The sequence below is a fragment of the Zalophus californianus genome, chromosome 4, assembly GCF_009762305.2.
Source record: "Zalophus californianus isolate mZalCal1 chromosome 4, mZalCal1.pri.v2, whole genome shotgun sequence".
NCBI lineage: Eukaryota > Metazoa > Chordata > Mammalia > Carnivora > Otariidae > Zalophus > Zalophus californianus.
Genome location: NC_045598.1, coordinates 103,777,567 through 103,804,280, shown reverse-complemented (window position 1 = coordinate 103,804,280; position 26,714 = coordinate 103,777,567). Strand labels below are relative to the sequence as shown.

The 26,714-nt window shown below is 50.2% G+C and overlaps 2 protein-coding genes across 8 annotated transcripts; both read left to right on the top strand.

Moving 5' to 3' along the window:
- Positions 1 to 169: 169 nt before the first annotated feature.
- Positions 170 to 6,432, top strand: PEX11B (peroxisomal biogenesis factor 11 beta). Of its 2 annotated transcripts, none has more exons than XM_027596638.2 (4): positions 170 to 1,097; positions 1,902 to 2,017; positions 2,405 to 2,606; positions 5,227 to 6,432. In XM_027596638.2, exons 1-4 carry the CDS (start codon positions 1,042 to 1,044, stop codon positions 5,630 to 5,632), a joined length of 780 nt encoding a protein of 259 aa, XP_027452439.1. In that variant the 5' UTR covers positions 170 to 1,041; the 3' UTR covers positions 5,633 to 6,432. The 2 variants fall into 2 exon arrangements, with proteins under 2 accessions (XP_027452439.1, XP_027452450.1); XM_027596649.2 differs by lacking the exon at positions 170 to 1,097 and adding an exon at positions 1,165 to 1,286 and having other exon boundaries at positions 5,227 to 6,423.
- Positions 6,433 to 7,224: 792 nt separating this feature from the next.
- Positions 7,225 to 23,480, top strand: ITGA10 (integrin subunit alpha 10). 6 transcript variants are annotated; one of them, XM_027579883.2, is made up of 30 exons: positions 7,225 to 7,329; positions 9,131 to 9,242; positions 9,443 to 9,552; positions 9,750 to 9,841; positions 10,067 to 10,181; positions 10,948 to 11,075; positions 11,227 to 11,375; positions 12,114 to 12,264; positions 12,454 to 12,619; positions 12,750 to 12,823; positions 13,065 to 13,209; positions 13,396 to 13,544; positions 13,770 to 13,913; positions 14,057 to 14,260; positions 14,757 to 14,887; positions 15,537 to 15,703; positions 15,796 to 15,938; positions 16,368 to 16,481; positions 16,680 to 16,765; positions 16,922 to 17,063; positions 17,148 to 17,240; positions 17,374 to 17,450; positions 17,557 to 17,646; positions 18,072 to 18,150; positions 18,318 to 18,431; positions 18,692 to 18,772; positions 18,913 to 19,026; positions 20,476 to 20,571; positions 20,854 to 20,967; positions 21,265 to 23,480. In XM_027579883.2, the coding sequence occupies exons 1-30, from the start codon at positions 7,278 to 7,280 to the stop codon at positions 21,319 to 21,321; spliced, it is 3,489 nt and encodes a 1,162-aa protein (XP_027435684.2). In that variant the 5' UTR covers positions 7,225 to 7,277; the 3' UTR covers positions 21,322 to 23,480. The 6 variants fall into 6 exon arrangements, 5 of the variants coding, with proteins under 5 accessions (XP_027435684.2, XP_027435660.2, XP_027435652.2 ...); XM_027579859.2 differs by having other exon boundaries at positions 13,396 to 13,913; positions 14,060 to 14,260; XM_027579851.2 differs by having other exon boundaries at positions 13,396 to 13,913.
- Positions 23,481 to 26,714: the final 3,234 nt, after the last annotated feature.

Here is a 26,714-nt window from a genome sequence, read left to right as displayed (position 1 = left end):
GGAACATGAGTGTCCGACATGTGATGTCCCTGGCCAGCCACTGAACAGTGATATTCCAGATGGCATCTAGGAGCATAACCACAAAAGTGACTAGTAAGTCAGCAGCTGCTAAGTGGGCAAAGAGTCGTCGTACAGGGGAGGGGCGGAGTTGGCCGGGTTGTGGCCGAGTCACTGACCAAAGGACGGTCAGGTTCCCTGCAGCTGAAGAAAGGAACAGCACAATGGTCACTCCTACTCGGACCTTGGCTGCACCTGAGAAGGTGGGCAGCTCAGAGCCCTCCACCTCTACTCAAGATCCCGTCCAGACCTCCTCCCCCGCTGCTAACCCCGGGGTCGGGGGGGAGGGGGAGGTGGTGTGCCATTGCCTGCAGACGTGGTGACCTGGAAGGGAAAGGGGTGGGAGGACGAAGTGTTAGTATGAAGCAGTTAGCTTCGTCCACTGATTCTTCGCCCTCCTTATTAGGATCTGAAGCTGGTTATTGCGAATTTCGTCCATTAAAGCCTCTGTCTCCGGAGACTTAATCTGTATCCTAGAGGTCACCTGCCCAAATGTCAGGGTCCCGCAGGGAACAGGGATCTGGTGCTGGCTTCTACTTCCATAGACTTCTTTAGCCCCTACAGCCCCGGGTTCGGCCGCAGCGCTTGTGTTTGTGTGTGTGTGTTGCGGGTGTTCTGGAAGCACCCCCGGGGCAACCCTACCCCAGCTGCGCAGGCAAGACGCCGCCGTGCCTTCTCGCCCCGCCCCTGCTGCAAGCCCCGCCCCTGGTCCAGAATATTTAAAGAAGAATGTACCGCCGGAAGTGTGCTTAGAAAATAGAGGCCATCCGATAAGCGTATATGCTGACAGAGACCCACCGAAAAACACCCTGGCGTTGGTCCAGAGACAAACGCTTCTTGTTCTGAAATTCCGAGGCCGGCCTCACTCGCTCTCTTTTCTGGCGATATTTGTCCCTCGTGAGACACCGTTGATCGTCCAGGAGGCGTGACAAGGGGCGGGCAGTGGGGCGGGCGCGGGGCTGCGGAGCCAGGCCTGCCGCTGTCATGGACGCCTGGGTTCGCTTCAGTGCTCAGAGCCAGGCCCGGGAGCGGCTGTGTAGGTGCGGCCCCAATAGGAAGGGGGGTGGGGACAGAGGAAGATCCTCGTGAGGCGAGGTCCGTTCATACTACGGGGGGTCAAAAGGGGTCAGCTCGGGCTACGGGGGCCCGGACGGACCGCCAGGTGCTGATTTGAGCGGGCCGTGAGGAGATGATTCGTTTCTGCTCACCGGAAAGATGGGGAAACTGAGGCACGAGTGGGCCAGCGGGGAGGCCGTTCAGGGTGGCCATGTCCACATAAGACCAGCACTTTACTCACTGGGCGGTGGTGGCGTGAGGAGCGTTCGCCCCGTGATGGATAGCCGGATTCTGCCTCCCAGAGCTGAGTGGCTTTAAGTTCCCTTGTCCGCTCACCCTGCTGTCATCCGGGGACTCCTCTGCCTCCGCCCTGTCTTCCGTTCTCGAGTCAGCTAGAGGGCCTTGAAATCTCCTAGTTCACCTATTCTGAAGAATAATCCCTCCACCTGTTCCCCACTCCCTTACATGTCATGTACATGCTCACACTGATGTGCTCATGATGGACCCCCTGCTGCCTTCACAGTCCCCTTCAGACTTCATCATTGTCAAATCTCTTATTTTCTCAACTCCAAGTAATGTCCCCAACTCCTTTTCTAGGCTCCTTTTTATCCTTAACGCCTTTCCCTTCCCCTGGCCTGAAGGAGAAACGGTAAGAAGTGGGCATAAAGAGGAGGAAAGGGAATGTTCTCAAACTGGGAAAAAGGGAAGTCGATACTTTACTTTGGAAGACACTTTTGAGGGGTAGGTTAGGGACGTCTCCGCCTTACCTTGCCTGGCCTCTTCTCCAGGGCCGCCCAGTATGCCTGCTCCCTTCTTGGCCATGCACTACAGAAACATGGGGCCAGTCCCGAGTTACAGAAACAAATTCGACAGCTGGAGGGTCATCTGAGCCTAGGAAGAAAGCGTAAGTAACCGCGCTTTTGCTTTATTACTCCCACACTTCCTCCATCCCCAGCTATTCTCTTTTAGTCCTTCCTTCCTGTTCTTGACCTTCTCTGCCAGTTCTTCCCCCTTATTTGGCTCTGCATGCCTCTTCATTGAAATAAGAGAGCAGGGGTAAGAGACTAATGAAGGATTGGAGAGCATGGGGCAAGTTTGAGAAAACCAAACTGGGACACAAATTAAAATTTGAAGAAAAAAAATTTTGAACTGTTTTTCTTCTTTTTTAAAAGAATTGTAATTATTGTTTCTGTCACTTGCTCGACTTTCACCTTCTTGCTTCCTCTTTCTCTGTGTCTCACTCTCTGCCTCTCCTTCCAAATCCTTGCTTCTCCTTGCTAATCTCCACAAGTTCTACGCCTGGGTAACTCAGCAGATGCCCTTGAGTCAGCCAAACGAGCTGTGCACTTATCAGATGTGGTCCTGAGATTCTGCATCACTGTTAGTCACCTCAATCGAGCCTTGTACTTCGCCTGTGACAATGTCCTGTGGGCTGGAAAATCTGGACTAGCCCCCCGTGTGGATCAGGAGAAGTGGGCCCAGCGTTCATTCAGGTTTGATATCCTTTTATCCTACAAGAACTTTGGTATTTCCCACACTGCATAGCTTGCCTTTTATGAGCGAAAGATCTTTCAGGGTCTTCCCAGAATATACACATCTTAATCACTTGGCTTCCGATCTTCATTTAGATTTTAAACTATCAGAGAATAGTGAATGGAGGCAGATGGAAGACAGATGTTCTTCCATGATGAATGACTGAGATTGGGCAAGACAAGATATTATATTGCTTTAAATCTGTTTCTGTCTGTACCACAGGTTATGCCTCTCACTGCCTGCTCATTCATTCATTCTAAAAATATTGAGGAGGTGTTTACTATGGGCTAGGGAATAAAACAAAGAGTCAGATAGGGTTCCCATTCTCACTAAGCTTCTAGTCTAGTGGGGGAGTCATATTAAGACAACCACCAAACCAATTATTTGTAGAAATGTACAGGGTGTTATGAGGTATATAACAAAGGGAGCTGATTTCGACTGAAAGGCCAGGGAAGAACTCTTTGAGAAGTAATGCTTTAGTTCAGATTTGAAGTCTGAAAAGAAGTTAGGCAAAGTAAACAGTAGCAGAGAAGACCTCCTCAAACAGAAAATAGCCCATTCTAAGGCTTTAAACCAAGAAAGATTTTGTGGAATTAGAGAAATAGAAAGAAAGTCAGCATGATGGAGAGTATTGAGTGAAGGGCATAATTTGAACTGGAGATGTGGAGGGGACCAGATCACATGCAAGGCCTCTTCGGCAATGGTAGGATTTTTGGTTTAGTTTTGTTTAAATTTTATCCTAAGTACAATGGGTTCTGAACAGGGATGTGACATGATTCGAATTGTGTTTAAAGAAGATCTCTCTTGCTGCAGTGCAAAATGAATTGCAGTAGGGCAAAAGAGAAGAAGATGCCCTAATATGGCCAAGAGATGATGTTGGCTTAGACTAAGGCGCCAGCTAGGCGCCCCTAGAGTTCATTTTAAATGGGATAGGAAGGAAGCCATGGTGAGTTTTAAGAAGGGGAGTAATGATGTAATTTACTATGTGAAATTAGATTGTTGGGGGCAGGGGGCAGGGGGGAACCAGTTAAATGACTAAAGTAGTAGTTCAAGCAACAGGCGCTGGTGGCTGAGGCTGCCGGTGGGGTGTAAGAGAGAGAGATGTGATTGGATTCAGGATGTGTTTTGGAGGTAGGACAATTACACTGAGTACAGACCACTATTGTCGGAGTGAACATAGACAGTTGGGGCGCCTGGGTGGCTCAGTCACTTGAGCATCCGGCTCTTGGTGTCTGCTCAGGTCACCATCTCATGGTTGATCGGTTGGTTGTGGGATCGAGCCCCCTTCTCCCCTGGCCTCGGGCTCTGTGCTCAGTGCTCAGTGGGAGTCTGCTTCAGGTTCTTTCTCCCTCTCCTGCTGCCCCTCCCCACTCATGCTCTCTCTCTAAAATAAATAAATAAAATCTTAAAAAAAAAAAAAAAACCCACAAACCATAGACTGTTCATTGGTTGGTTGTTTTTTTTAAAGATTTTATTTATTTATTTGACAGAGAGAGACACAACGAGAGAGGGAACACAAGCAGGGGGAGTGGGAGAGAGAGAAGCAGGCTTCCCACCGAGCAGGGAGCCCAATGGAGGGCTTGATCCCAGGACCCTGGGATCATGACCTGAGCCGAGGCAGATGCTTAATGACCGAGCCACCCAGGTGCCCCTGTTTGTTTGTTTTTTAAGAAGGCTTCAATGTGGGCCTGAACCCAGGACCCTGAGATCAAGACCTAAGCTGAGACCAAGAGTTTGATGCTTAACCGACTGAGCCACCCAGGCGCCCCTGGTTTTTTGTTTTTGTTTTTGTTTTTTTTCAGATTTATTTATATATTTATTTGTCAGAGACAGAGCACAGAAGCAGGGGGAGTGGCAGGGAGAGGGAGAGGGAGAAGCAAGCTCCCTGCTGAGCAAGGAGTGCGACGCGATGCAGGACTCCATCCCAAGATGCTGGGATCATGACCTGAGCTGAAGGCAGACGTTTAACCAACTGAGCCACCCAGGCATCCCTGTTTGTTTGTTTTTTAAGTAATTTCTACGCCCAACATGGGGCTCAAACTCACGACCCCAAGATGAAGAGTAGCTTTACTGACTGAGTAGCCAGGAGCCCCAAACATAGACTGTTCTTAAGGAATTGATAAATCTAACACATTTAGCAAGTTGCTTAATACTTCTGGGCCTCGCTTTTTGTTTTTGTTTGTTTGTTTTAACAAAATGATGGGATTTAAAAGATCTATAATGTCTCTGAGTCTCTCAAACAACTGAAGCTTGTTCTCTGAAAACATTTGCATTATTATAGTTCAAGTTGAATGTGTGTGTGTGCTAACGGTTTGCCAAGTGGACAAGTGAAATTTGAGGGTGTTCTTGGAAGGTTCGATGATGCTCATGACTTTAAGCCAGGATCTTCAGGTACATGTAAACACAGATTAGTTACAGAAAGCTGGGAAGACATCCCTAATAGTGGGTAGGAGCACTTACCGCTGGTGTTCTTACGTATGATTTGCACTTTGCACTGTGAGGGAAAAAATGTTTAAGTATTCTGTTTGATATGCCAAGTGGCTACACGTGCCCTTACTGACTCTTGCCTGTTTATCCCAGGTACTATCTGTTTTCCCTCATCATGAATTTGAGCCGTGATGCGTATGAGATTCGCCTACTGATGGAGCAAGAGTCTTCAGCTTGTAGCCGGCGACTGAAGGGTTCCGGAGGAGGAGCCCCAGGAGGAATTGAAACTGCAGGACCTGGGGGTCCAGGAACTCCAGGAAGAGGCTTGCCTCAACTGGCTCTCAAGCTTCAGCTCCGAGTCCTGCTTTTGGCTCGGGTCCTCCGAGGTCATCCCCCACTTCTGCTGGATGTGGTCAGAAATGCCTGTGATCTTTTCATTCCACTGGACAAACTGGGCCTCTGGCGCTGTGGCCCTGGGATTGTGGGCCTTTGTGGCCTCGTGTCCTCCATCCTGTCTATTCTTACTCTGATCTGCCCTTGGCTACGACTCAAGCCCTGATATTCTGGTACAGGATAAGGAGGGGATCTGAATTGGTAAGATGGAATCTTAGATCATCCCTAATGTACCAGCCTCATTCTAATTCTACTCCTTGGTTAAAGTTAAGATCCCAAGAGTTCGGGGTAGAGGGAGGAGCTTTGGGGAAGGTGAGGTGAAGAGAGGTGTCTTGTGAAGTCGATGGGATGATTCTGATGTTCAGATCTTCTGGGGCTTTTGCTTTTTCCTCCTTCATTGCAATGTCTCTGTCGCTCTTGACCCCTTTTACTTTGTGTTTCTTGAGTCTATTTAGGATTCTGTCTCTGCATCTGTTTTTTACCTTCTCAATTTGCTGTCCTAGGAATTTAATCAGCAGAATCACTTTTTTGGTAGGGGAGGTAGAAGGTGTAGTCTGTTGTAAGGTTCTAACTGCCTTCTTTTTCCTCACAAAGGTGACTTGTGGCAGATTTTACCCCCTTCAAATGCCACCAAATTGTAACTTTAGAGACTTCATGTCCCAGTGGATTCTCCCCTCATGCACCAGAGGTAGTTTGATACTTCCTCCTTCATGTCTGCCTCACCAGCCTCCCTCATGACTTGGCCCTTCCCTCTACTCACACCTGCAGATTTCTGCTTACACTTTTATTTCAGGGCTTTGTTCCCTAGCCTGTTCTCACCCCTTCTTTGCCTATCCAGAAGGATGCTGTGTCTAGCATCTTGCTGTAAATACTGTACAGTGATTCTGTGTAAATAGCTGTGGCCGTGCCCACGATGGGAGCAAGCCTTCCAGGTCAGCACATTAAAGGTCCGTTTGCTCATCAATGTTTGGTCTGGTCCCATGTGTTCTGGTCATCTGAGGTCTCTAATTCCTGGTACTGTGGTTTGGGTTTTCCATGGGATTAGCCACTAGTGTCATCACCCACAGACTTTTATTGAACACCTACACTACGCAGGGCATAATACTAAGAGGTAGAGATTCAAAAAGCTAAGAAGCACCGTGGTCCCAACTTTAGAAGTTTATAGCCTAGTTAAGAAGATGGGGTCTAATATTACAGTAATTATACTGGTTCCACAACCCACACCCCATACCAGTTCATAGTTTCTGGTCCCTTCAAAAGCTTTAATGCCACAGGGCAACGGTAGGCTGAGTCACACAGACAGAACTAAGTGACGTGCGACTGGCAAGGTTTGGTTTGTGGGCTAGCTGTGTTCACATGTTGGGACTCCCCTGGGTGGGAGGGGAAATGATATCACTGTCACCAGCTCTTCATTTTCCGCATCCCAGGGTGAGATAAATAAGGTTAAGAGGTAAAAAGTCTCTGTCTCCCATGTCTACCATCTATTCCAAACCCGAGGAAAGCATGAACTGCCTGGCAACAACAAAGGCTAGAAAAAAAAGGAAGAGAAAGAAACTGCCGAAGTCGACTTGGGTTCTTTGGATATTGAGATGATGCCTCCAGGGGGCAGCACCAGGGCAGAGAAATAGGCTAAGATCGCTCAGTTCTCCTTTCCTTGGTCTGGGGCTCCCCGGAGTTCCCACCATCACTCCTCCCATTTTATTTTTAGCTGCCAGTGGGAGGGGGCAGGATGGGAGGGAAAGTAAAGAAAACAGAAAAGGAGAGGGACAGAGGCACAGAGGACTTCTCACACGGACAGAGAGCAAGCAGGCATGAAGCTCGCCCTCATCCCTCACCTGCTCTCGCCCATCATGTTCCTGACAGGTGAGGGGGGTTAATTTCTTGGTTCCTGGCGGGGAAGGAAGGTGTATGGGTTGTTTGGCATCGAGACCTTCTGGGTTAAAATCTTTGGAGTTAGGGTGAGAAGTTCACACTGATTCTGCGAGTCATGTGTGTATGTTTTCATTCTTATGCCCGCACATACGAGGGCTTCGGGATGGAGACGGGCAGGGCTTTGGGTCAGATTTGTGTCCCATTATCTAAAATCTTTTATCCTAAGCCCTGAAGGAGTGAGTGGATCAAAAAGAAATATGATGTGACCTTCCACGTGGCTAGTCTGATTCCTCTTATTCTCCTCCCAACTTCCTTCTACCCTTGGGGTGGGGGGGGTCTCTCAAGCCCGAGGCATAACTAACTGTGTGGTGAGAGCTCAGTTTATCTAACCGATGAGCTCCAGTTGCTGGTCATACAGCCCTGCCAGTTTCCTGGATGCAAAAAGGCTCACATAGAAAACACCTTTCTGAGAAGGAACGTGGTTTGAGACAGAGCTTATAGCCATTGGTAGTGGGGGTGGTGGGGGTGGCCTGAGAGGGGGTTGCTTGAAAGGAGAGAGCAAGACAGGGAAGAACCATGGGAGGGACGAGAGGCTTGGAATTTTTCCTCCCCAGTGCCCTGTAATCTTTGTTTCCTAAAATACCAGCTCTGATTTCTTTACATTTTTTAAATTTAATTTTATTTTTAAGTAAATTCTATGCCCAACGTGGGGCTTGAACTCATGACGCTGAGGTCAAGAATAGCATGCTCTACTGACTGAGCCAGCCAGGTACCCCATATCAGCTCTGATTTTAAAGGGCTTGGGTCGGGTGCCTGGGTGGCTCAGTTGGTTAAGCGACTGCCTTCGGCTCAGGTCATGATCCTGGAGTCCCGGGATCGAGTCCCGCATCGGGCTTCCTGCTCAGCAGGGAGTCTGCTTCTCCCTCTGACCCTCTTCCCTCTCATGCTTTCTATCTCTCATTCTCTCTCTCTCTCAAATAAATAAATAAAATCTTAAAAAAAAAAATAAAGGGCTTGGGGTTGGTGGGGGTGGGGGTGAGACTCAGCCAGGACAAGAGTAGGGGGGTGTCTTTAGAGTGGGCTGAAAGTTAAGGAAGAAAGGCAGGTAAGCAGGGGGGCAGTTGGGAGGGTGGATGAGTTAGAAAAGAAGTGGGTTGTGGGAAACCTTGGGGTGATGGTACCCTTGGTAAGGATGGTTGGCAAACCATGTGTGTGGGCAGGCGAGTGGCCCCACCCAGTTAATTACCACTGAGGTTTTCAGGGTTGGAATCATGCAGGGACTTAGACAGTGGAGAAGGAGACTGAGAGTGTGACCGTGACACTGGGAGTCGTGAAGAGACAGAAAGAGGAGAGACCAGGCAGTACTCACTAGCCTCTTGTCCTCCCTGAGGTCCTGCATTTGGGGAGAATCTGGAAGGAACAGTTGTTCTGAGCTGCGGAAAGGCCCTCTCCCTCTTTGAGTCTTGCAGCTTCTGGGGGAGGATGTGTAGGAGGAATGATGTGGACACCAAGAACGTGACCCTTCCAGCCATGTCTGTGAGTGAGACTGCAGGGGTGGGTATGGAAATAGAGCCGGTGCCCCGGCACGGCAGAGGGCCACAGGTTGGACAGCTGGCCTGAAACACAGGAAGAAGACCATCCTCGCTTGGAGCTCTGAGGACATGGGTAAAGAAACAGGGAGATTGACTGAGATCAAAATGTTCCCTTCATGCTTCCTCCCTGGTTGTACCGCTCTGGGCGTTCAGTAGCCTCTCTGACCGCTGCCTCCTATTCTTATGACCCTGCCCCCCAGGTCTGTGCTCCCCCTTTAATCTGGATGTGCATCGCCCACGCCTATTCCCAGGGCCACCCGAGGCTGAATTTGGATATAGTGTCTTACAACATGTCGGGGGTGGACGTCGATGGTGAGGCGGAAACCAGAGGGACATGGGATTGGGACTGTGGTGGAGCTCTTAAAGGGGAGGCAAGGCAGACGGGAATCTAAATGAATCTGGTCTTTTTGGAAGTGGCTGGGATTCGGGACTTGCTACCCCCATGCATTTTCCCTCTGGCCTATCTCAAAGGTCATGTGCACACAATGCTTATACTCATGTCCTTCTCCCAGGATGCTGGTGGGTGCCCCCTGGGATGGGCCTTCAGGTGACAGAAGAGGGGACGTTTATCGCTGCCCTGTAGGGGGTTCCCACAGTGCTCCGTGTGCCAAAGGCCACTTGGGTAAGAAGATGCCTCACTCTTCCACTCCTACCCCCTAACCTGATATGCTAGTAGCCACCTCACCTTCACCCCCGTATCCTACATACTCCCTTGTTGTTGACTTGATCCTGATCTCATCCTCTTTCAAAATCACCCTAAATTCAAGAAGCTCATGTGTGACCCCATGATCTCATTCTTTCCCACCCCCTTCCAACCAGGTGACTATCCACTGGGAAATTCATCTCATCCTGCTGTGAATATGCACCTGGGAATGTCTCTACTAGAGACAGATAATGATGGGGGATTCATGGTGAGCTAAGGAAAGGGTGGTGACGGGGTCTCTGAGGGATTTTGGCAGAGAAAAGAGCAGTATGGTAAGGGAAACTGGTCTATGTGAAGGGGTCAAGGTCAAGAAGCTTAAAACCCTAGAAAGCAAAGAGGGGAATCCCAGGTTTCAGTGCCTCTTGGACTAGGGGCAAGTGTTGAGAGTGCGCTCCCAAGCCCCGGGGGTAATCCTTCTCCTGCCCCTCCCTAGGCTTGTGCCCCTCTCTGGTCTCGTGCTTGTGGCTCATCTGTCTTCAGTTCTGGGATATGTGCCCATGTAGATGCTTCATTCCGGCCCCAGGGAAGCCTGGCACCCACTGCACAACGTGAGCCACAAGAAGGGCCTGAGGACTCAGTCCCCAGAGCTGGGTGCAGGGTGGGAAAAAGATGGGGCAACAGGGTATGATGCTGGACAGGGGGCCTGCATAGCTTTCCTCATTGTTACCGAATGTGCCTGCAAAAGTTCCATGTTTCCTAACAGATTAGAATTCAGACTCTTTGCCAGGGCATCAAGACTCCATGAACTGATCTAACCAACTTCAAAAACTCAACTCTCACTCTACCCCTCCATGCGCTGTGCCTTGGCCATGTCCTTTCCCTCCCCATTCTCCTCTTTGTCATCTATTTTTATACCTCTTTGTCCTTATATTTAAAGTGTTCTCCACGCAAGTGTCTTTTCTTATATTCTCCTCTCCTCAAACCTCTTCCGTTGCCTCCTCCTTTGATTCCCTACTATCAGAATGGACCCTCTGTTGTCCTATAGCACAGAGCGGTGCTCTGTTTCTCCCTAGCACTCGATTCCAACTCCTCCTCCTCCTCCTCCTCCTCCTCCTCCTCCTCCTCCTCCTCTCCTCCTTCTCTCTTCTTCTCCTTCTTCTTCTCTTTCTTCTTGTAAATTATATGCATGCCCATCTCCTCTTTTACTCATTTCTACATTGACCCAGGGCCTGGCATACTACCGTCCTTGCATGTTCAGAAGGGCCTAAAACGTGTTTGAATGGAATGGACCCTCCTCCGACCTCCTCCCTTGTTGTCCCCATGTCCAATATCCTTCTACCCCTCTGTTCCTCATCAGCATCCCCCTCCTCCTAGGCTGTTCCACCTACATGGATGTTGTCATCGTCTTGGATGGCTCCAATAGCATCTACCCTTGGTCTGAAGTTCAGACTTTCCTACGAAGACTGGTAGGGAGACTGTTCATTGACCCAGAGCAGATACAGGTAAGAGAAGGCAATATGGCGGGGCTTGTAGGGGGAGAGAGAGCAGGGGCAGGGTGGTGAGGAGGTAAATGTAGGTCGTGTCTTCAGTAGTAGCCCTGCCCTCACGTCCCTCAGTGCACGCTTTCCATGTGAGCGCACACTTTGTTCTCAGGTGGGACTGGTACAGTATGGGGAGAGCCCTGTGCATGAGTGGTCCCTGGGAGATTTCCGAACAAAGGAAGAAGTGGTGAGGGCTGCGAGGAACCTGAGTCGGCGAGAGGGACGAGAAACAAAGACTGCCCAAGCAATCCTGGTGGCCTGGTGAGGCATCGGGAAGGGGAGCCTGGGAGGCCAGAGTGAGGAGGGCCTAGAAGGGTTAGGGAGGGTCTGAAGTACAGAGCGTCCACCCCAAGATGTCTGTTATGCTTTCCTTTGTGTGCACACTGGTGGTTGGGGAAGGCTAAGCTGGCTGTCTTTGCACATCTCACCACATTCTCACCACATTCTTCAAAGTGTCTATGTCTGCGTCTTTCCACGTTTCCGACTGATTTATCTCTGTAGACGGAGCTCTCTCTAGCCCTGCACTCTCACTTCGATCCTGGCCTTCAGGTTCTTCACCACTCAAGTCCTAGCCCGCTTGCCAGACGTGATTCAGAACTCGTCTCTGGGAAGACTCCCCTGTCCCGCCCCCGTCCTTGATTTTACACTTCTCTGAGTATGTGTCCTTTCCCCAGTGCAATATTTGCTGGATGAATCTACGAGCGAATGGATTTTATACTTATTTGCCTGGAGTATATGCTGCTTTATATGTTCTATGTCATTCAAACATTTTAGCCCTTACTGTGTGCCAGTCTCCGTGCCAGACACTGACAGGGAAATGGAGTAAAAGGGGAGGTGCCTGACCTCAGTGAACTCCGACAGTGGGGTGTGTGTGTGTGTGTGTGTGTGTGTGTGTGTGTATCTGCATACACGTGATCACACCTCACTCCGTTGTGTGTGTGTGTGTGTGTGTATCTGCATACACGTGATCACACCTCACTCCTTTCTCTCTCTTCTCAGCACAGAAGGATTCAGTCCGTCCCATGGGGGCCGACCAGAGGCTGCCAGGCTGCTGGTGGTTGTCACTGACGGAGAATCGCACGATGGAGAGGAGCTTCCAGCAGCACTCAAGGCCTGTGAGGCTGGAAGAGTGACCCGCTATGGAATCGCGGTGAGAATCTCCTCTGGGTATGGCAGGATGGAGGGGGGATGGTGACATTGAGGACTGGGAACTTGAAGAGAATGGGCATTAACCACTTCCCAAAGATCGGCCGTATCTCCCTTCCTTCACCTTAGTTGGCCTGCTGTAACATCCCACTCCGCATAGCTAACTGACCCCACCTGGGTCTCCTGATCCCAGGTCCTTGGCCACTACCTCCGGAGGCAGCGAGACCCCACCTCTTTCCTGCGGGAAATCAGGACGATTGCCAGTGATCCAGATGAGAGATTCTTCTTCAATGTCACAGATGAAGCTGCGCTGACTGACATTGTGGATGCCCTAGGAGACCGGATCTTTGGCCTTGAGGGTAATGACTACCTGAAGAAATGGAGGACAGGAAAGGGGGGGTTCAGGGTGTAGGTGGGGTTCTGTGGGGAGTTCAGTATGTCAAAGGAAATGTCTTCCCTGATTCTGCTTTGATATTTTCTCGTGCTCAGGGTCCCATGGAGAAAATGAAAGCTCTTTTGGGCTGGAAATGTCTCAGATTGGTTTCTCTACTCATCGACTAAAGGTTGGACAGACTCTGACCCCTCTGTGACCCCCCCTCAACGTCTGACTCCTCCCAACCTGAGACTCAGGCAACTTCAACCCAGGGCTCTTCTAGCTTCCTCCTTTAACCAGTGCCCATGCTGACCTTCCCATGCCTTTCCAACTGACCCCAGCATACTCTTAGTGACCTTCTCACTCCTGGGGTTTTTACTCCTCATTTCCTGTTGTCTTCTCAAGTGACCCCATCTGTTTCTGCCAAACAGGATGGGATTCTCTTTGGAATGGTGGGGGCCTATGACTGGGGGGGCTCCGTGTTATGGCTTGAAGAAGGTCACCACCTTTTCCCCCCACGGACAGCCTTGGAAGACGAGTTCCCCCCTGCTTTGCAGAACCACGCAGCCTACTTGGGTGAGTAACAGAGGGTTGCAGGGGATGAGGGGGTGAGGAGGAAATGTTTCACCAGTGGAGGGTGTGAGAGCAGTTTCTCACTGATCTGCTACTTTCCTTGGGACCTGCTCCTGTGCCTTTAGGGAACCCTCCTACTCTGACCCCATCTTTTTTCCCTTTCACCCCTGATTCCCTGCCCACTTCTAGGTTACTCTGTTTCCTCCATGCTTTTGCGGGGTGGACGCCGCCTCTTTCTCTCAGGGGCTCCTCGGTTTAGACATAGAGGAAAGGTCATCGCCTTCCAGCTTAAGAAAGATGGGGCTGTGAGGGTTGCCCAGAGCCTCCAGGGGGAGCAGGTAGGGTGTGCAAGGGAGGGTGGGACCTTGGATCCTGAGGGACCTCCAGGCTGTGGGGGAGGAAAGGGAAGAGCCAAGAGAGGAGCCTGGAAAGTCTTTGCTGAATTCTGGCTGGCGGAGTCCGTCAGGGGTGTGAGGACCAGACCGGCAGGCTGGTGGGTACTTCGCACTTGTCCACGATCACCTTGTCTTTTCTTTGGGGTCCCACTCCCCACCACTCCCCAGATTGGCTCCTACTTTGGCAGTGAGCTCTGCCCATTGGATACGGATGGGGACGGAATAACGGATGTCTTACTTGTGGCCGCCCCCATGTTCCTGGGGCCCCAGAACAAGGAGACAGGGCGGGTTTATGTGTATCTGGTGGGCCAGGTGAGACTCGCTGGCTCCCCTTGAACTTGTCTGTGGGGGGTGGAGGGAAGAAGGAAGGGAAGGCGCATCCATTCACCCATTCACGGGCTGGCTGAGAGGTTGGGACTGCCGGCTCAGCGTCTTCTGTCTTCTCCCTCCACCAGCAGTCCTTGCTGACACTCCAGGGAACACTTCAGCCGGAACCCCCCCAGGATGCTCGGTTTGGCTTTGCCATGGGTGCCCTTCCTGATCTGAACCAAGATGGTTTTGCTGATGTGGCCGTGGGGGCACCCCTGGAGGATGGGCACCACGGAGCGCTGTACCTGTATCATGGCACCCGGAGCGGGCTCAGGCCCTGGCCCGCCCAGGTCAGGAGTGTCCGGATAAAGCAGGGGCACGGGTGGGAGGAAGGGGAAGCGGGATGTGCTCCTTTTTCGTCATTGTTTCCCTGACCTGGAGACCCAAACTGGACAAGTGCTCTTTTATCAGTAGTCAAAAAGGTGAGGTGGTAGGGCAGGATACAGGTTGTTGTACTAGGGACTCCTGGACACAGGCTAGTTTCTTTTATTACTTCTTATTCTCTCTCTCTTTTTTAAGATTTTATTTATTTGAGACAGAGAGTGCACGAGCCAGGGGGAGAGGCAGAGGGAGAAGCAGACTCCCCCCTGAGCAGGGAGCCCAATGTGGGGCTTGATCCCAGGACCCTGGGATCATGACCTGAGCCGAAGGCAGACGCTTAACCGACTGAACCACCCAGGCGCCCACCTTCTTATTCTCTTACTCCTTATTGTGAGTGTGCCAGGTGGGCGGCCTGGGTCACCGGGCGTGAGAGTCCCAGCTCAGTCTCCCCTCTCTTCCACTCAGAGAATTGCTGCCATCTCCATGCCACAGGCCCTCAGCTACTTTGGCCGGAGTGTGGATGGCCGGCTGGATCTGGATGGAGATGACCTGGTAGATGTGGCTGTGGGTGCCCAGGGGGCAGCCGTCCTGCTCAGGTGAGCCGCACCCGCTCAGAAGGCGGTGGGCAGCGTGGTGCAGCTGTGAAAAGCAAGGGCTTGGGAGTCACAGACTTAGATTTGGATTTCTTTCTTTCTTTCTTTTCTTTCTTTCTTTCTTTCTTTCTTTCTTTCTTTCTTTCTTTCTTTCTTTCTTTCTTTCTTTCTTTCTTTCTTTTTTTAGGATTTTATTTATTTGAGAGAGCAAGAGAGAGAGCACTAGCCGGGGGAGGGGCAGAGGGAGAGAGAGGAGCAGGCTCCTGCTGGGATCATGACCTGAGCTGAAGGCAGACGCTTAAGTGACTGAACCGCCCAGGCGCCCCTAGATTTGGATTTCTTGACCAACTTGCTCTGTTCCTCCATTTCCTAGTTTTTAGAAATGGGAATAATCATAGTGCCTGCCTCATAGGCTTGTTGTGAGGATTCAGTGCCACAATCGGGTAAAGATCTTGACGCAGTGCCTAGCACATGGCAAGTACTTCTTCAATGTCAGCTATCATCTTTCTGCCGGAAGGTTCCGGGGAGGGTGACACGCGTACATCTAGCTCCTAGTTCTTGCCTTTGACCTCTGGGAGGCCAACACCGGGGACTGCCTTCTTCAAAGGGCTTTCCTCTCACTGCTAGAATTTCTTTCCCACCCTGCTCCCAGCTCCCGGCCCATTGTCCACCTGGCCCCCTCACTGGAGGTGACCCCGCCAGCCATCAGTGTGGTTCAGAGGGACTGCAGCCGGCGAGGCCAGGAGGCAGCCTGCCTATCTGCCACCCTTTGCTTCCAAGTGACCTCGCGCACCCCTGGCCGCTGGGATCGCCGATTCTGTGAGTGACCGGAGCGGCCTAAGCAACTCTCAACCCCGCCAGCCTCGGTCTCTGGACCGCCCTTCACCCTCGCTCCTGCCTGCCCCGTCCAGATTTGCGGTTTACAGCATCCTTGGATGAGTGGACGGCGGGGGCACGTGCTGCATTTGATGGCTCTGGCCAGAGGCTGTCCCCTCGGAGGCTCCGGCTCAGCGCCGGGAACGTCACTTGCGAGGCACTACGCTTCCATGTGCTGGTGAGGAGGGGCAGTAAGTGCTTTGCATCAGGGCCTGGGAGCAAGGGGGAGGCGGATTGGAGGACGAATTCCCGCTGGATTGGCAAAAAAGCCAAAGCCGAAGGTGGGAAAACCAGGAAGGTCAGCGTCTGGGGGCAGGCTGATCTGGGTTTGAAGCCTAGCTCCACCGTTTGCCGCTTGTCAACTCTGGCAAGCCACACAACCTGCACGCCTCAGGTTCCTTGCCTAAAAGGAGGAGATACTAATAATACCTACATTGTAGGAGTTGTGTTAGAATTCAATGTAATGGTATTGAGAAAACCTTTGGACAGTACCCAGCACATAGAAGGTGCCCAGTACATGATCACTATAATCGTCCCATTCTGCCAGGGGCCTGGGCTGTACCCCTAACCCAGGCTCCCCATGATCCTTGACTCTGGTTTTCCTCAGGATACCTCAGATTACCTCCGGCCCCTGGCCTTGACTGTGACCTTTGCATTGGACAACACCACGAAGCCAGGGCCTGTGCTGGATGAGGGCTCACCCACCTCCATACAAAAGCTGGTCAGCGGTGCCAAGCCCTGCCCTGCCCCTGGGTTCCAACACTGTCCTCAGTGAATTTGAGAGACATGGAGGGTGGACACCTGATATCACAGCGAAATCTGACCTGGGCATCCACTCTTCTCTTTTCACTTTTCCCCTAATTCCATTCCTTCCTCCTTGCCTTCCTATTGGGCCCTCAGCCCCTTCTTTCCCCTCTAGGTCCCCTTCTCGAAGGATTGTGGCCCTGACAATGAATGTGTCACAGACCTGGTGCTTCGAGCTAATATGGACATCAAAGGCTCCAGGTGGGACAGACATGAACTGGCCAAACCAGGGTCACCTGAGACCAACTGGAAGGAACTTGAAGGGAGCTGGAGGGTTGTTTCTTGCCCAGGAAAGCAGAAGTGATGCTTCTGGGAGCTTTTTCAACTTCTGGGCTCTCCCTTATCCGCCACTCCTAGGAAGGACCCGTTCGTGGTTCGAGGAGGTCGGCAGAAAGTGTTGGTGTCAGCAACTCTGGAGAACAGGAAGGAAAATGCCTACAACACTAGCCTGAGTCTCAGCTTCTCTAGAAACCTCCACCTGGCCAGTTTCACGGCTCAGGTGCCTGGGGGGCGGGGTGGGGGTGGAGGTTTGGGTTGCTTGCAGCTTCAACTCCAGCCCTCACCCCCGTTCCTCTGCTCTCAGAGGGACAGCCCAGTGAAGGTGGAATGCACCGCCCCTTCCCCTCATGGCCGGCTCTGCAGTGTGGGGCACCCTGTCTTTCGGACCGGAGCCCAGGTGAGTGGGGGCCCAGAATGAGAAAGCGGCTCTGAGAGAGCAGGGACTGGAAACTGCAGGGCCTGGGAGTTTAGGGAAGGAGGCACACAACGGCTCCTGAAGAGGAAGATTCCATGACCCCATATGACCCCAGGTGACCTTCCTGCTGGAGTTTGAGTTTAGCTGCTCTTCCCTCCTGAGCCAGGTCCTTGTGAGGCTCACTGCCACCAGGTGAGAACAAAGGGAGCCTCCCCCCCAGGCCTCTCCCGTTGGGTCTTATCGGGGAAGGGTTGTCTGAGAGGGGCTGGGACGTGAGCCTCTCCCCCTGACCCTACAGCAATAGCCTGGAGAGAAATGGGACCCTTCAAGATAACACAGCCCAGACCTCAGCCTACATTCAATATGAGCCCCACCTCCTATTCTCCAGGTATGGCTCAGCTCCCTGCTAGGACCCCGTTCTGACCCCAGACTCATACTCTGTGTTTCCTCCCTTTCCTTCCACATGTTTTCCCCAAACCCTTGGGGCTGCTCCATCTTTTTGCCCTCAATCCCACTCAAGTTGAACCTTTTAAGCATCTTACTTTCCTAGGTATAAGTATACCTATGCGTCCTAGGTATAGGGCTTTGCTGTAGGCCTTGGGGATTGAAGCTGGGGTGGCGGGTATGGGATGTGACTGTAAAGTTTGTACCAAGTCTACGTCATGTCCTATTTCGATCTTCTTTATGTATCCCCATCTCTTTATCCATGTGCTGGCTCTGCCTTCCCTGAATCCATGTCTGTGTGCTGATCATGTGCCCCTGTGTCTGTGTCATGGCTGTGACCATGTACTTCCTGACTTGGTGTCCACGCAGTGAGTCCACTCTGCACCGCTATGAGGTCCACCCATACGGGACCCTCCCAGTGGGTCCCGAATTCAAAACCACTCTTAGGGTGAGAAGCTGGAGGGTCCTTGGCATGAGCAGGGGGAGGGGGAGGAGTCCTGGGCAAAGGAGGGGACGAGTCTCTCTTAGATGTCCGGGGGCGTCTAGGGTGAAGGGGAACAGATAAGGAAGGATCTTCTGTCTCCCACTTCTTCCCATTTCCAATCCTGCTCTTAGGTTCAGAACCTTGGCTGCTATGTGGTCAATGGCCTCATCATCTCGGCCCTCCTTCCAGCTGTAGCCCATGGGGGCAATTACTTCCTGTCATTGTCTCAAGTTATCACTGACAATGTGAGTCTGGGCTAAGGGCGTAGGGAACCCTGCCACCTCGATCTGGTGAACTTACCCAGCCCCCTATCTGCTGGGTCACTGCTCTCAGGGCTCCTCCCTCTGGGAGACCTTTCTTTTATACATGTGGCTTCTTTGGGGAGAAAGAAAGGGATTGCGCAGGGAAGAACCACAGAGCATGCGTGGATAGCATGCTCCTGCTCAGCCTGAAGTGGCTGGCCTCTCACCATCAAGAGGGTCGCTCAAGGTGCACCTTCCTCTAGGCAAGCTGCGCAGTAGAGAACCTGACCAAGCCCCCAAGGCGCCCTGTGCACCCAGAGGAGTTTCAGCACACAAACAGACTGGTATGAGTTGCAAGAAGGTGAAGGAGATATCCAGAGTGGGAATGCAGCGGGGAGCAGTAGATTTTGGAGCCTTGGGGCAGGAGTGGGGAGTAGGCGATTTTTCCACCCCAAGATCCTGATCTGTCTGTCTTTTCTGGCAGAACGGGAGTAACACTCGGTGTCAGGTTGTGAGGTGTCATCTTGGGCGACTGGCAAAGGGGACCGAGGTCTCTGTCGGACTACTGAGGCTGCTTCACAATGAATTTTTCCGGAGGGTAAATCTTTTCTTCTATTCTCCTCTTCTGCTCCTACCGGGAACTTCGGCATAGTCTTTGGAAAAGACTCAGGTTCAAGTTCCAGCTTTGCCTCCCATGAGCTGTTGGACCTTGAGCAAGTAATTTAATCTCTCTCTGATTCTTTCTCTTTATCTCTAAAGTGGGGAAGATAATACCTACTTCGTGGGGTTGTAAAGAATAAATGAAGGGCGCCTGGGTGGCTCAGTTGGTTAAGCGACTGCCTTCGGCTCAGGTCATGATCCTGGAGTCCCGGGATCGAGTCCCACATCAGGCTTCCTGCTCAGCAGGGAGTCTGCTTCTCCCTCTGACCCTCTTCCCTCTCGTGCTCTCTATCTCTCATTCTCTCTCTCAAATAAATAAATAAAATCTTTAAAAAAAAAAAAGAATAAATGAATAACGAGATGGATTCCTTGTATTTTCCTGTTTATCATCCCTTGGTGCTGTATCAATAATCAACATTTATAGGATACCTAAATTCAGCCAATTAATGATCTATCAAGTGCCTACTATAGAAAAAGGACCTGTAGTAGGTAGACACTGAGGAGAATATCCCCAACACTCAGCACCATGCCGAACTCATTATAGTGACTCAATACATTTCTCTTAAATGAATGAATAAATAGTCGATATTACACGCATGATAGGTATTGGAGGGTAATAGGAGGCCAGATTTTATAGCTGAAAGGGATCTAGGTTATGAAAGTTCTCCAAAGCTAGGGAGGTGAGATTGAACTCCATGTGATGGGCAGTCAGGAGTCAGTGTGAGTTTCTGAGCAGGGAAACGACATCTTAATTATAACGGCTATAACAGTGACTAGGGGCAATTTACTTTGAATAGCACAAGCTCCCTGGGATGTAGGCATATTTTATGGGAAGCTTAAGTCTGAGACACCATCCTTCTCTAAGTCTGGTTCTCTCTTTCTCTCTCCTCGGTATCCTTTTTTCAAATTCGTTCATATATTTTTTCAGTAAAGCCTTATGGAGAAACCAGTGTGTACTTGGCACTGTGCTAGGCACTAGGCCCTAGAGACACATATGTTTATAAGACACAGCTCTTGACCTCAAGGATCTTCTAGTCCAGTGGTGAAAGAGAAGTAAACAGAATATTATGACCTAATCCAGGGTGATGGGGGTTAGGAGGAAACACTTCCCTAATTCCCAGAGGGGATGATGTCTAAACTTCAGCCTGAAGGAAGGGTAGGGGTTAGCCAAAGAACTGGGAGTTAAATAATACTGGGTAGAGCAAACAGCACATATGAAGGGCCAGAGGCTTTCCCTCTGTTACCCTTCCGCTCTTTCTCCTCTGATCTCCAACCTTTTCTTCTGGTCTGGAAGATGCTGGAAGTTGGGCCTACCAGCCTCATCTTTACTGTTGGGGTTCTAAGACCACACCACCTGATGATGGCTCATTTTCAATGTCTTCCACAGGCCAAATTCAAGTCTCTGACAGTGGTCAGCACCTTTGAGCTGGGAGCTAAGGAGGGCAGTGTCCTACAGCTGACAGAAGCCTCTCGTTGGAGTGAGGTGGGACCGAAGCCTGGGTTTGACAGCCCCAGAAAGAGTGAGGGTGGGAATAGGGCAAGGGCACCTGGGGGCTTTTTTAGAGCAGAGGCATCCTCATTAGGCAGGCAGCTGGAGAGTCAGAAGCGATAAATCAGGATGCTGCAGTCCCACTGCCTTTATTCCTGCCTCGGTTGCTTTCTTTTTATTCTTCTACTTCGAGGCTTCTATTTCACCCCGACAACGTGCGGTGAGGCGAGCTGGGAGAACGGGTGCAAGTACCGAACAGCTCTCCTCCCCATACAGAGCCTGCTGGAGGTGATTCAGACCCGCCCGGTCCTCATCTCCCTGTGGATTCTCACCGGCAGCGTCCTGGGAGGGCTGCTCCTACTCGCTCTCCTTGTCTTCTGTCTTTGGAAGGTAAGCGCTGCTTTGGTGGGAAGTATGGGGCATGATGCCCATGAGCTGAGGGCTCCTCGAGGATAGCAGGGAGAACTGGATTTGTGCTGGGCAGCTGAGTAGGCTGTGGGTGTCCTGCCCGGACCGCTTTCACTCTACTCTACAAATGTTGGTTGAGTTAAACTAAGCCAAATAAAATAAACTAGAATCTCATTTTTGGAAGCAGAACAAAAGTGAAGATTTCAGACATATCTGAGGGCTGTTGGCAAGGTCCCCAGGCAGGACATTTGGCGATGACTCTTATCTCTTCCTCTACAGCTTGACTTCTTTGCCCGAAAGAAAATCCCCGAGGAAGAAAAAAGAGAAGAGAAATAGGAGCAATGAATGTAGAATTAAGCCCTAGAAAGTCCTCTTGGCAGCTTCTCCAAAAGACTTGCGTAAGAGTCGTGGTCTGAGGGCTCAGATGGACAAGCAGAGCCTCTGGACTGTCTCCCCAGACCGGCAGCCTGACTTGACTTTTGCGTCATGAGCATGCTGCTGGCAAGAGATGAGGCCTTACCTCAGACGAGAAGGGCTGGCGCCCAAACCGGAAACACTCTCCCCCTGTGCTTCCCTCCTCATGATCCTGCTGCCACAGCCAACACTGGCGCCTTGGTTGGGGGCCCCCTTTTTCCTTATCCCCAGGAATCAAGAATTTTTTGCCTAGGTTCCCTGACTCCTTTTAGATTCCCCCCGACATCCTCCCTCAAATTTGGAAAGGATGAAGGCGAGCTTCCTCCATTCCCTGCCTCTCACCTTCCTGCCTGCTCCCCACTCCACAGAAGGGAGCTGATGTTGGCTTCGAAAAGTAAAGTCAACATCTGCTTCTTTCCTGTGGAGTCCGGTGATTCAGAGAGCCGGCTGGGGAGAGTCAACAGGAAACAAGGAGGGAGGAAGAAAAGCCACAAGAGACATTCTGTACAATTCCAAGGAACAGAGAAGCCTTTAGACGGGCAACTGCCATCCCCCTGAAACCTGAGACTTCGTGGTGCGCTAGCCCGCCCTCAGGTGCCTGGGAAACCGAGCTGCCCCAGGCCTAGCGCCTTCCCTGGGAGCGAAGCCAGGGCCGGGTGCCTGATGCTCCGGAGCCAGGGGCCCCCAGGTGGCTAGAGCTGGGATAGCAGAGAAGGGTGCCAGTGTTTCGGTCTTGGCCAGTGGAGAGAGTTGGGTACCCTGGGCGGTGTTTTCTCCTCTCTCGGGCCTCACACACTCATGAGCCCTCCTTGGGGCTATTGTAGAAACTAGAGAGAAGGGAGATGATTTCTTCTTGACGGTGGGAAACCCCTTCACCGGCTTTGGGAAGCAGCAGCTCCGTAGGGTCTAAACTAGTTAGGTCTGCCTTGACGAAGAAGCCAAAGTGGGTGGCAGGAGGTCCCTGGGGAGCAAGCCCTTACTTGCTTAGCATTGGTTGTGTGGCACAAAAAGCTCCTGGCAAAATGTTTCTGGGGCAACTGCAGTTATTCCTGGTAGGGTGGAATCAGTTTGCCAGCCCTTGCCTGATATTTACTGGAAAGTTCCAATTTCTATCTCTGGGTCACCTCACCACCTCTCCTCCCATTTTGTGGTCCTCGCCAGTAGGAGAACGAATTACCTTCTCACCAATGACCAGGTAACTTATATTTCTTTGTAATCAAGCCTTTGGATACCAAAGTCCGTTATTGGTCTCCAAGGTGTGGCTCTGACGGCCATTTGAAGAATCCGCACCTCTTTCGTGCTGAGAAGAGAGGAGACCTGACCGGGCAGTTGACCAGCAGCCACAGAACTTGTTCTTGAGGCCTGACCACAATGTTTATCTTGACTTGTCTCTGGTCTTTTGCACAGAACATTGTCTCTGTTTCCTAGCAGGGTGGACAGGATATCAGATGGTCAGCACAAATAAAGTTCAGTGTCAAATGACTTCTGGCTCTCTTTGAGTTCCCTAGGATATGGACCACTCAGGAATGGTGAGCGGGAGATTCTTGGACCACCTGAGACCTCTACAGTTGAGTTCCTGGAAGGCAAAGTTATAAGATATTCGAAATGTTTTCCGTGACTCTCCCACTGGAGACGTCTTCTAGCTTCCTGCAATCCTCACCTACTTAAGTGACTACAGAGTATAAACCGTGTAGGTTTGGAAAGCGCATTAAGCCTAGATTGAAACCCCAGGTCTGCCATGTATTAGCTGTGTGGCCTTGGGCAAGTCATAACTACCCTGAGCCTGAGATAACAGTAAGAGGCTGTGTGGTACAGTGGTTAAGAATGAAGACAGACTTGGGTTTAAATCTCAGCTATACCACTTTTGACCTTGCGCAGATTTAATTTCTTTAAGTCTTGGCTTTCTTGTCTTTAAACTTACTAGGGTTGTGAGGACCAATGAGATAATTCAAGTAAAGTGATACTCAATAAAGGTTAACTATTGTTATAAAAATATTTTGTCATAAAATAATCGATCTTCGTGGAGCACTGGGTGTTATGCGCAAACAATGAATCATGGAACACTGCATCAAAAACTAATGATGTAATGTATGGTGATTAACATAACAATAAAAAATTACAAAATACAATAAAATGAAATAATCTATCTTCCCGTATATCGTGAGGATTAAGTCAGAAGGTATATCAAAGCACCAGGTGGTGCTCCCAATCTGGTGGCCCACCTCCCCTTTACACAGGCCCTGAAGATTTGTTTCCCCTATGTGCTATTGTCTCCTGCCACCAAATCTTATCCCACGCCTCAGCCCCTTTGAAATAAGCCCTCATGCCCACTAAGGCAATAATTAGAAGGTTCTAATGGTAGAAATCAAGTCTATTTGATTTTTTTTAGACATCCAGTGTTCTTCCAGTGCCCTCAAGGAACATGTGCACTTAAGCAACAGCCTTAGAAATAAGACCCTGTCTCTTTCTCTCTGTTGCCTAACTCCAAAAATGGTGGCCGGTCTGGCCAGTAGGCCAGGACAACCGTTCTGTGGCAAACTGATGAGTTGTTGTGGCAGAAGGAGGCCATGGTGACACCTCAGTGCCCTTCATATAAGCTAGCACTTGATGGAGCATACTCTTTCTGATGTGATGTGGACAGATCTCCCCTCTTTATCCCCAGTCAGCACCGGAAGGGAGATGGATTTCTTTGAGGACCAGCTCATTTAATTCCTTATCCATGTGATTAAAAGAGCATTTTAAATATTTCTCCCCACCTAGAGATCCCTCTCTTCTCTCTCCTTCAGCTCCAGAGTGGGACTTTCTAACCCAACCTATTCTTCACTAGGCCTCTTCCTTTGAAGCAGAGGCAGTTTGAGAAGCCACTGTGGAAACAACAGGCTCTCCTCAGACACAGGAGTGTCCCTTCCCTTCTTCTCATTGAAGCAACATTCCCTCCTTCATCTTTCACTCATTCATTCATCAGACATTAAGCACCTAACATGTGCCAGGCAATGAGAACTATATAAAATACAACTCTACCATCAAAGAGCCCGGTCTCGTAGGAAAAACAAACCCAGAAATAAATAATGGCAAAGGCGGTTGCTATACAACATAGCAGTAAGGGTTAGAAGTGTGTCACTCACAAGAGGCACACTTTTTTAAGCAGGGGTGGCAGGGCTGTAAGGGAAATCTTTACAGAAAATAAAGTGGCTTGAGGGGCCAGCAAGTGTGAGAGGAGGCATTCCAGAGAGGATTAATCACCAGTGGGGAAGGGAACTGTAGCGGATTAGAACAGCCTGAGCATTGGGCTGTTTGTGGACGTGGTGAGAGATGAGACTGGAGAAGGCCGGGTGCCGGTCCTGCTGAGCCTTGTAACCACATGAAGAACTCAGCTTTAGCAAGTAGGCTTTGGCTTTCGTAGGCCTTTGAGTGGTGGCTCTGGCTGCGGGGAAGACAAGATGTTGAGGGATCATTGAGCATGACGGTCAAGAAAGAAATCTTTTTTTTTTTTTTTTTTTTTTAAGTAGGCTCCATGCCCAACATGGGGTCTGAACTCACAACCCTGAGATGGAGTCACATGCTTCACTTACTGAGTCAGCCAGGTGCCCCAAGAAAGAATTCTTGAGACATTGTATGGTACAACTGAGTAATTTTTGGTAAGTAACACAGGGACAGGACCCGGGGGCACAAAGAGCTGCACTTTTGCTGTATGAAGCTGGTGGTTATATGCTTAGTGCTCAAGGGGGAGAGGACGTGCCGGGAGTATTAGATCTTAAGTATCGACTTCAGATTTCTACTCGTAAAACTACCTTCGCAAGATTTCTCTATCATTCAGTTCCATATTAACTATCAGTGAAATTTACAGGCAGTGATGGAGACCCTTTAAGAATGCAGCAACCAGCACGCATTGGATCTGTACTGAAACTCTGTAGGCCATAGGTGAGCCTTTTGGGCTAAAGGTGAACGTGTTTCTGCTTCTGTCCCTCATCATTTCCCCCTGACCATTCTTCGGTCCTTAAATCTTTAAGGTTGTTGAAAGGCAAAGGGCTCATCTTCTATAGCTTCTTCAAGTTGACAGGGGTCGTAGAGATGTCCCTACCTGTGGACGAAATTGGCCACCATCTGTCCCTATGAGTAACTATTACGGAAGGCCACTACTGTAGAGTACAGAGGGGACATTGGGGTGAATTTGTTTTGAGTAGTGAGGCTCATCTATCGGCTGGGCAAAGGAGTCGGGAACTGCTTGCATGTATCTCAACGATAGGAGAGAACAAAGCAAAAGAGACAACACATTAGGATTCATATTATAATAAAAATAAGAAGTGTGATAAGAAGACCCTTTAGGGTGGACCACAGTCCACCTCCTGACCAGGAATTTAACCAATCATTAAGGCCTTTAAGACAATGCAGGGTCTTTAAGAGCACTGACTTGGTTATTTATATCAGTAAGTAAACCTGTTATATTTTTGTTATAATCTGGAATGTAGACACAACCTTCTACTTTAATAACGGCACATGTTCCTCCTTGTGCTGCTGTTAAGACATCTAATGCCATTCTATTTTGTAGAAATGCTTTACACATTTGAGTTACTTTAGTGTTTAATAATGTAATGCTATTTTGAGAGTCATTTAAGGCCTTAATTGTGTATTTATCAAGGACCTCCAGGTGCCATATGACATCTTCTAAAGCTACTGATGGAAGAAAAATAGATGTCAGATGGTCATACCCATGGAACATGGATCTTGTCCATCATTGTTTTAGATATGGAAGATTAGCTGGACTGGTGCTAGTCTTAGTGCTATGGCCGTGAATCTAGGCATAACCTATAGTACATCTTCCAGTCCAGCCTGGTGGAAGCCATGGCCACAGATTTGGCCCACATAACCACCGTGTTCCATTAAGTGCTAGCCATCTGACATCTGGTCACCTTGTCTAGTCAGTAGCAAGTTAGTGGTGTGCCTGTAAAATAATGGTAAAGTCACAGGCTTCTCGCGGTGGGGAGGGGAGGGGAGGAGAGCCATCCCATTTGGCAAGTACCATTGGACCATGAATCAAGTATGGTTTTTCTGTTCCCAGCATAAAAGGGCCTTTTGGCTTAGTTGTCCTGTTGTGGGAGTAAGCCATATATATCCATCCCATACTTGATATAATCTTTCCTGGGTGTCTTGATAGGAAGGACTACATACTCGGGGAATTGGTTGTCATGAGCCTATCTGTGGGTTGGCATATTTGGTTAAAATTTTGATAGTTTAAAGGGTGCCTGGGTGGCTCAGTCGGTTAAGCATCTGCCTTGGGTTCGGGTCATGATCTTGGGGTCCTGGGATCGAGCCCT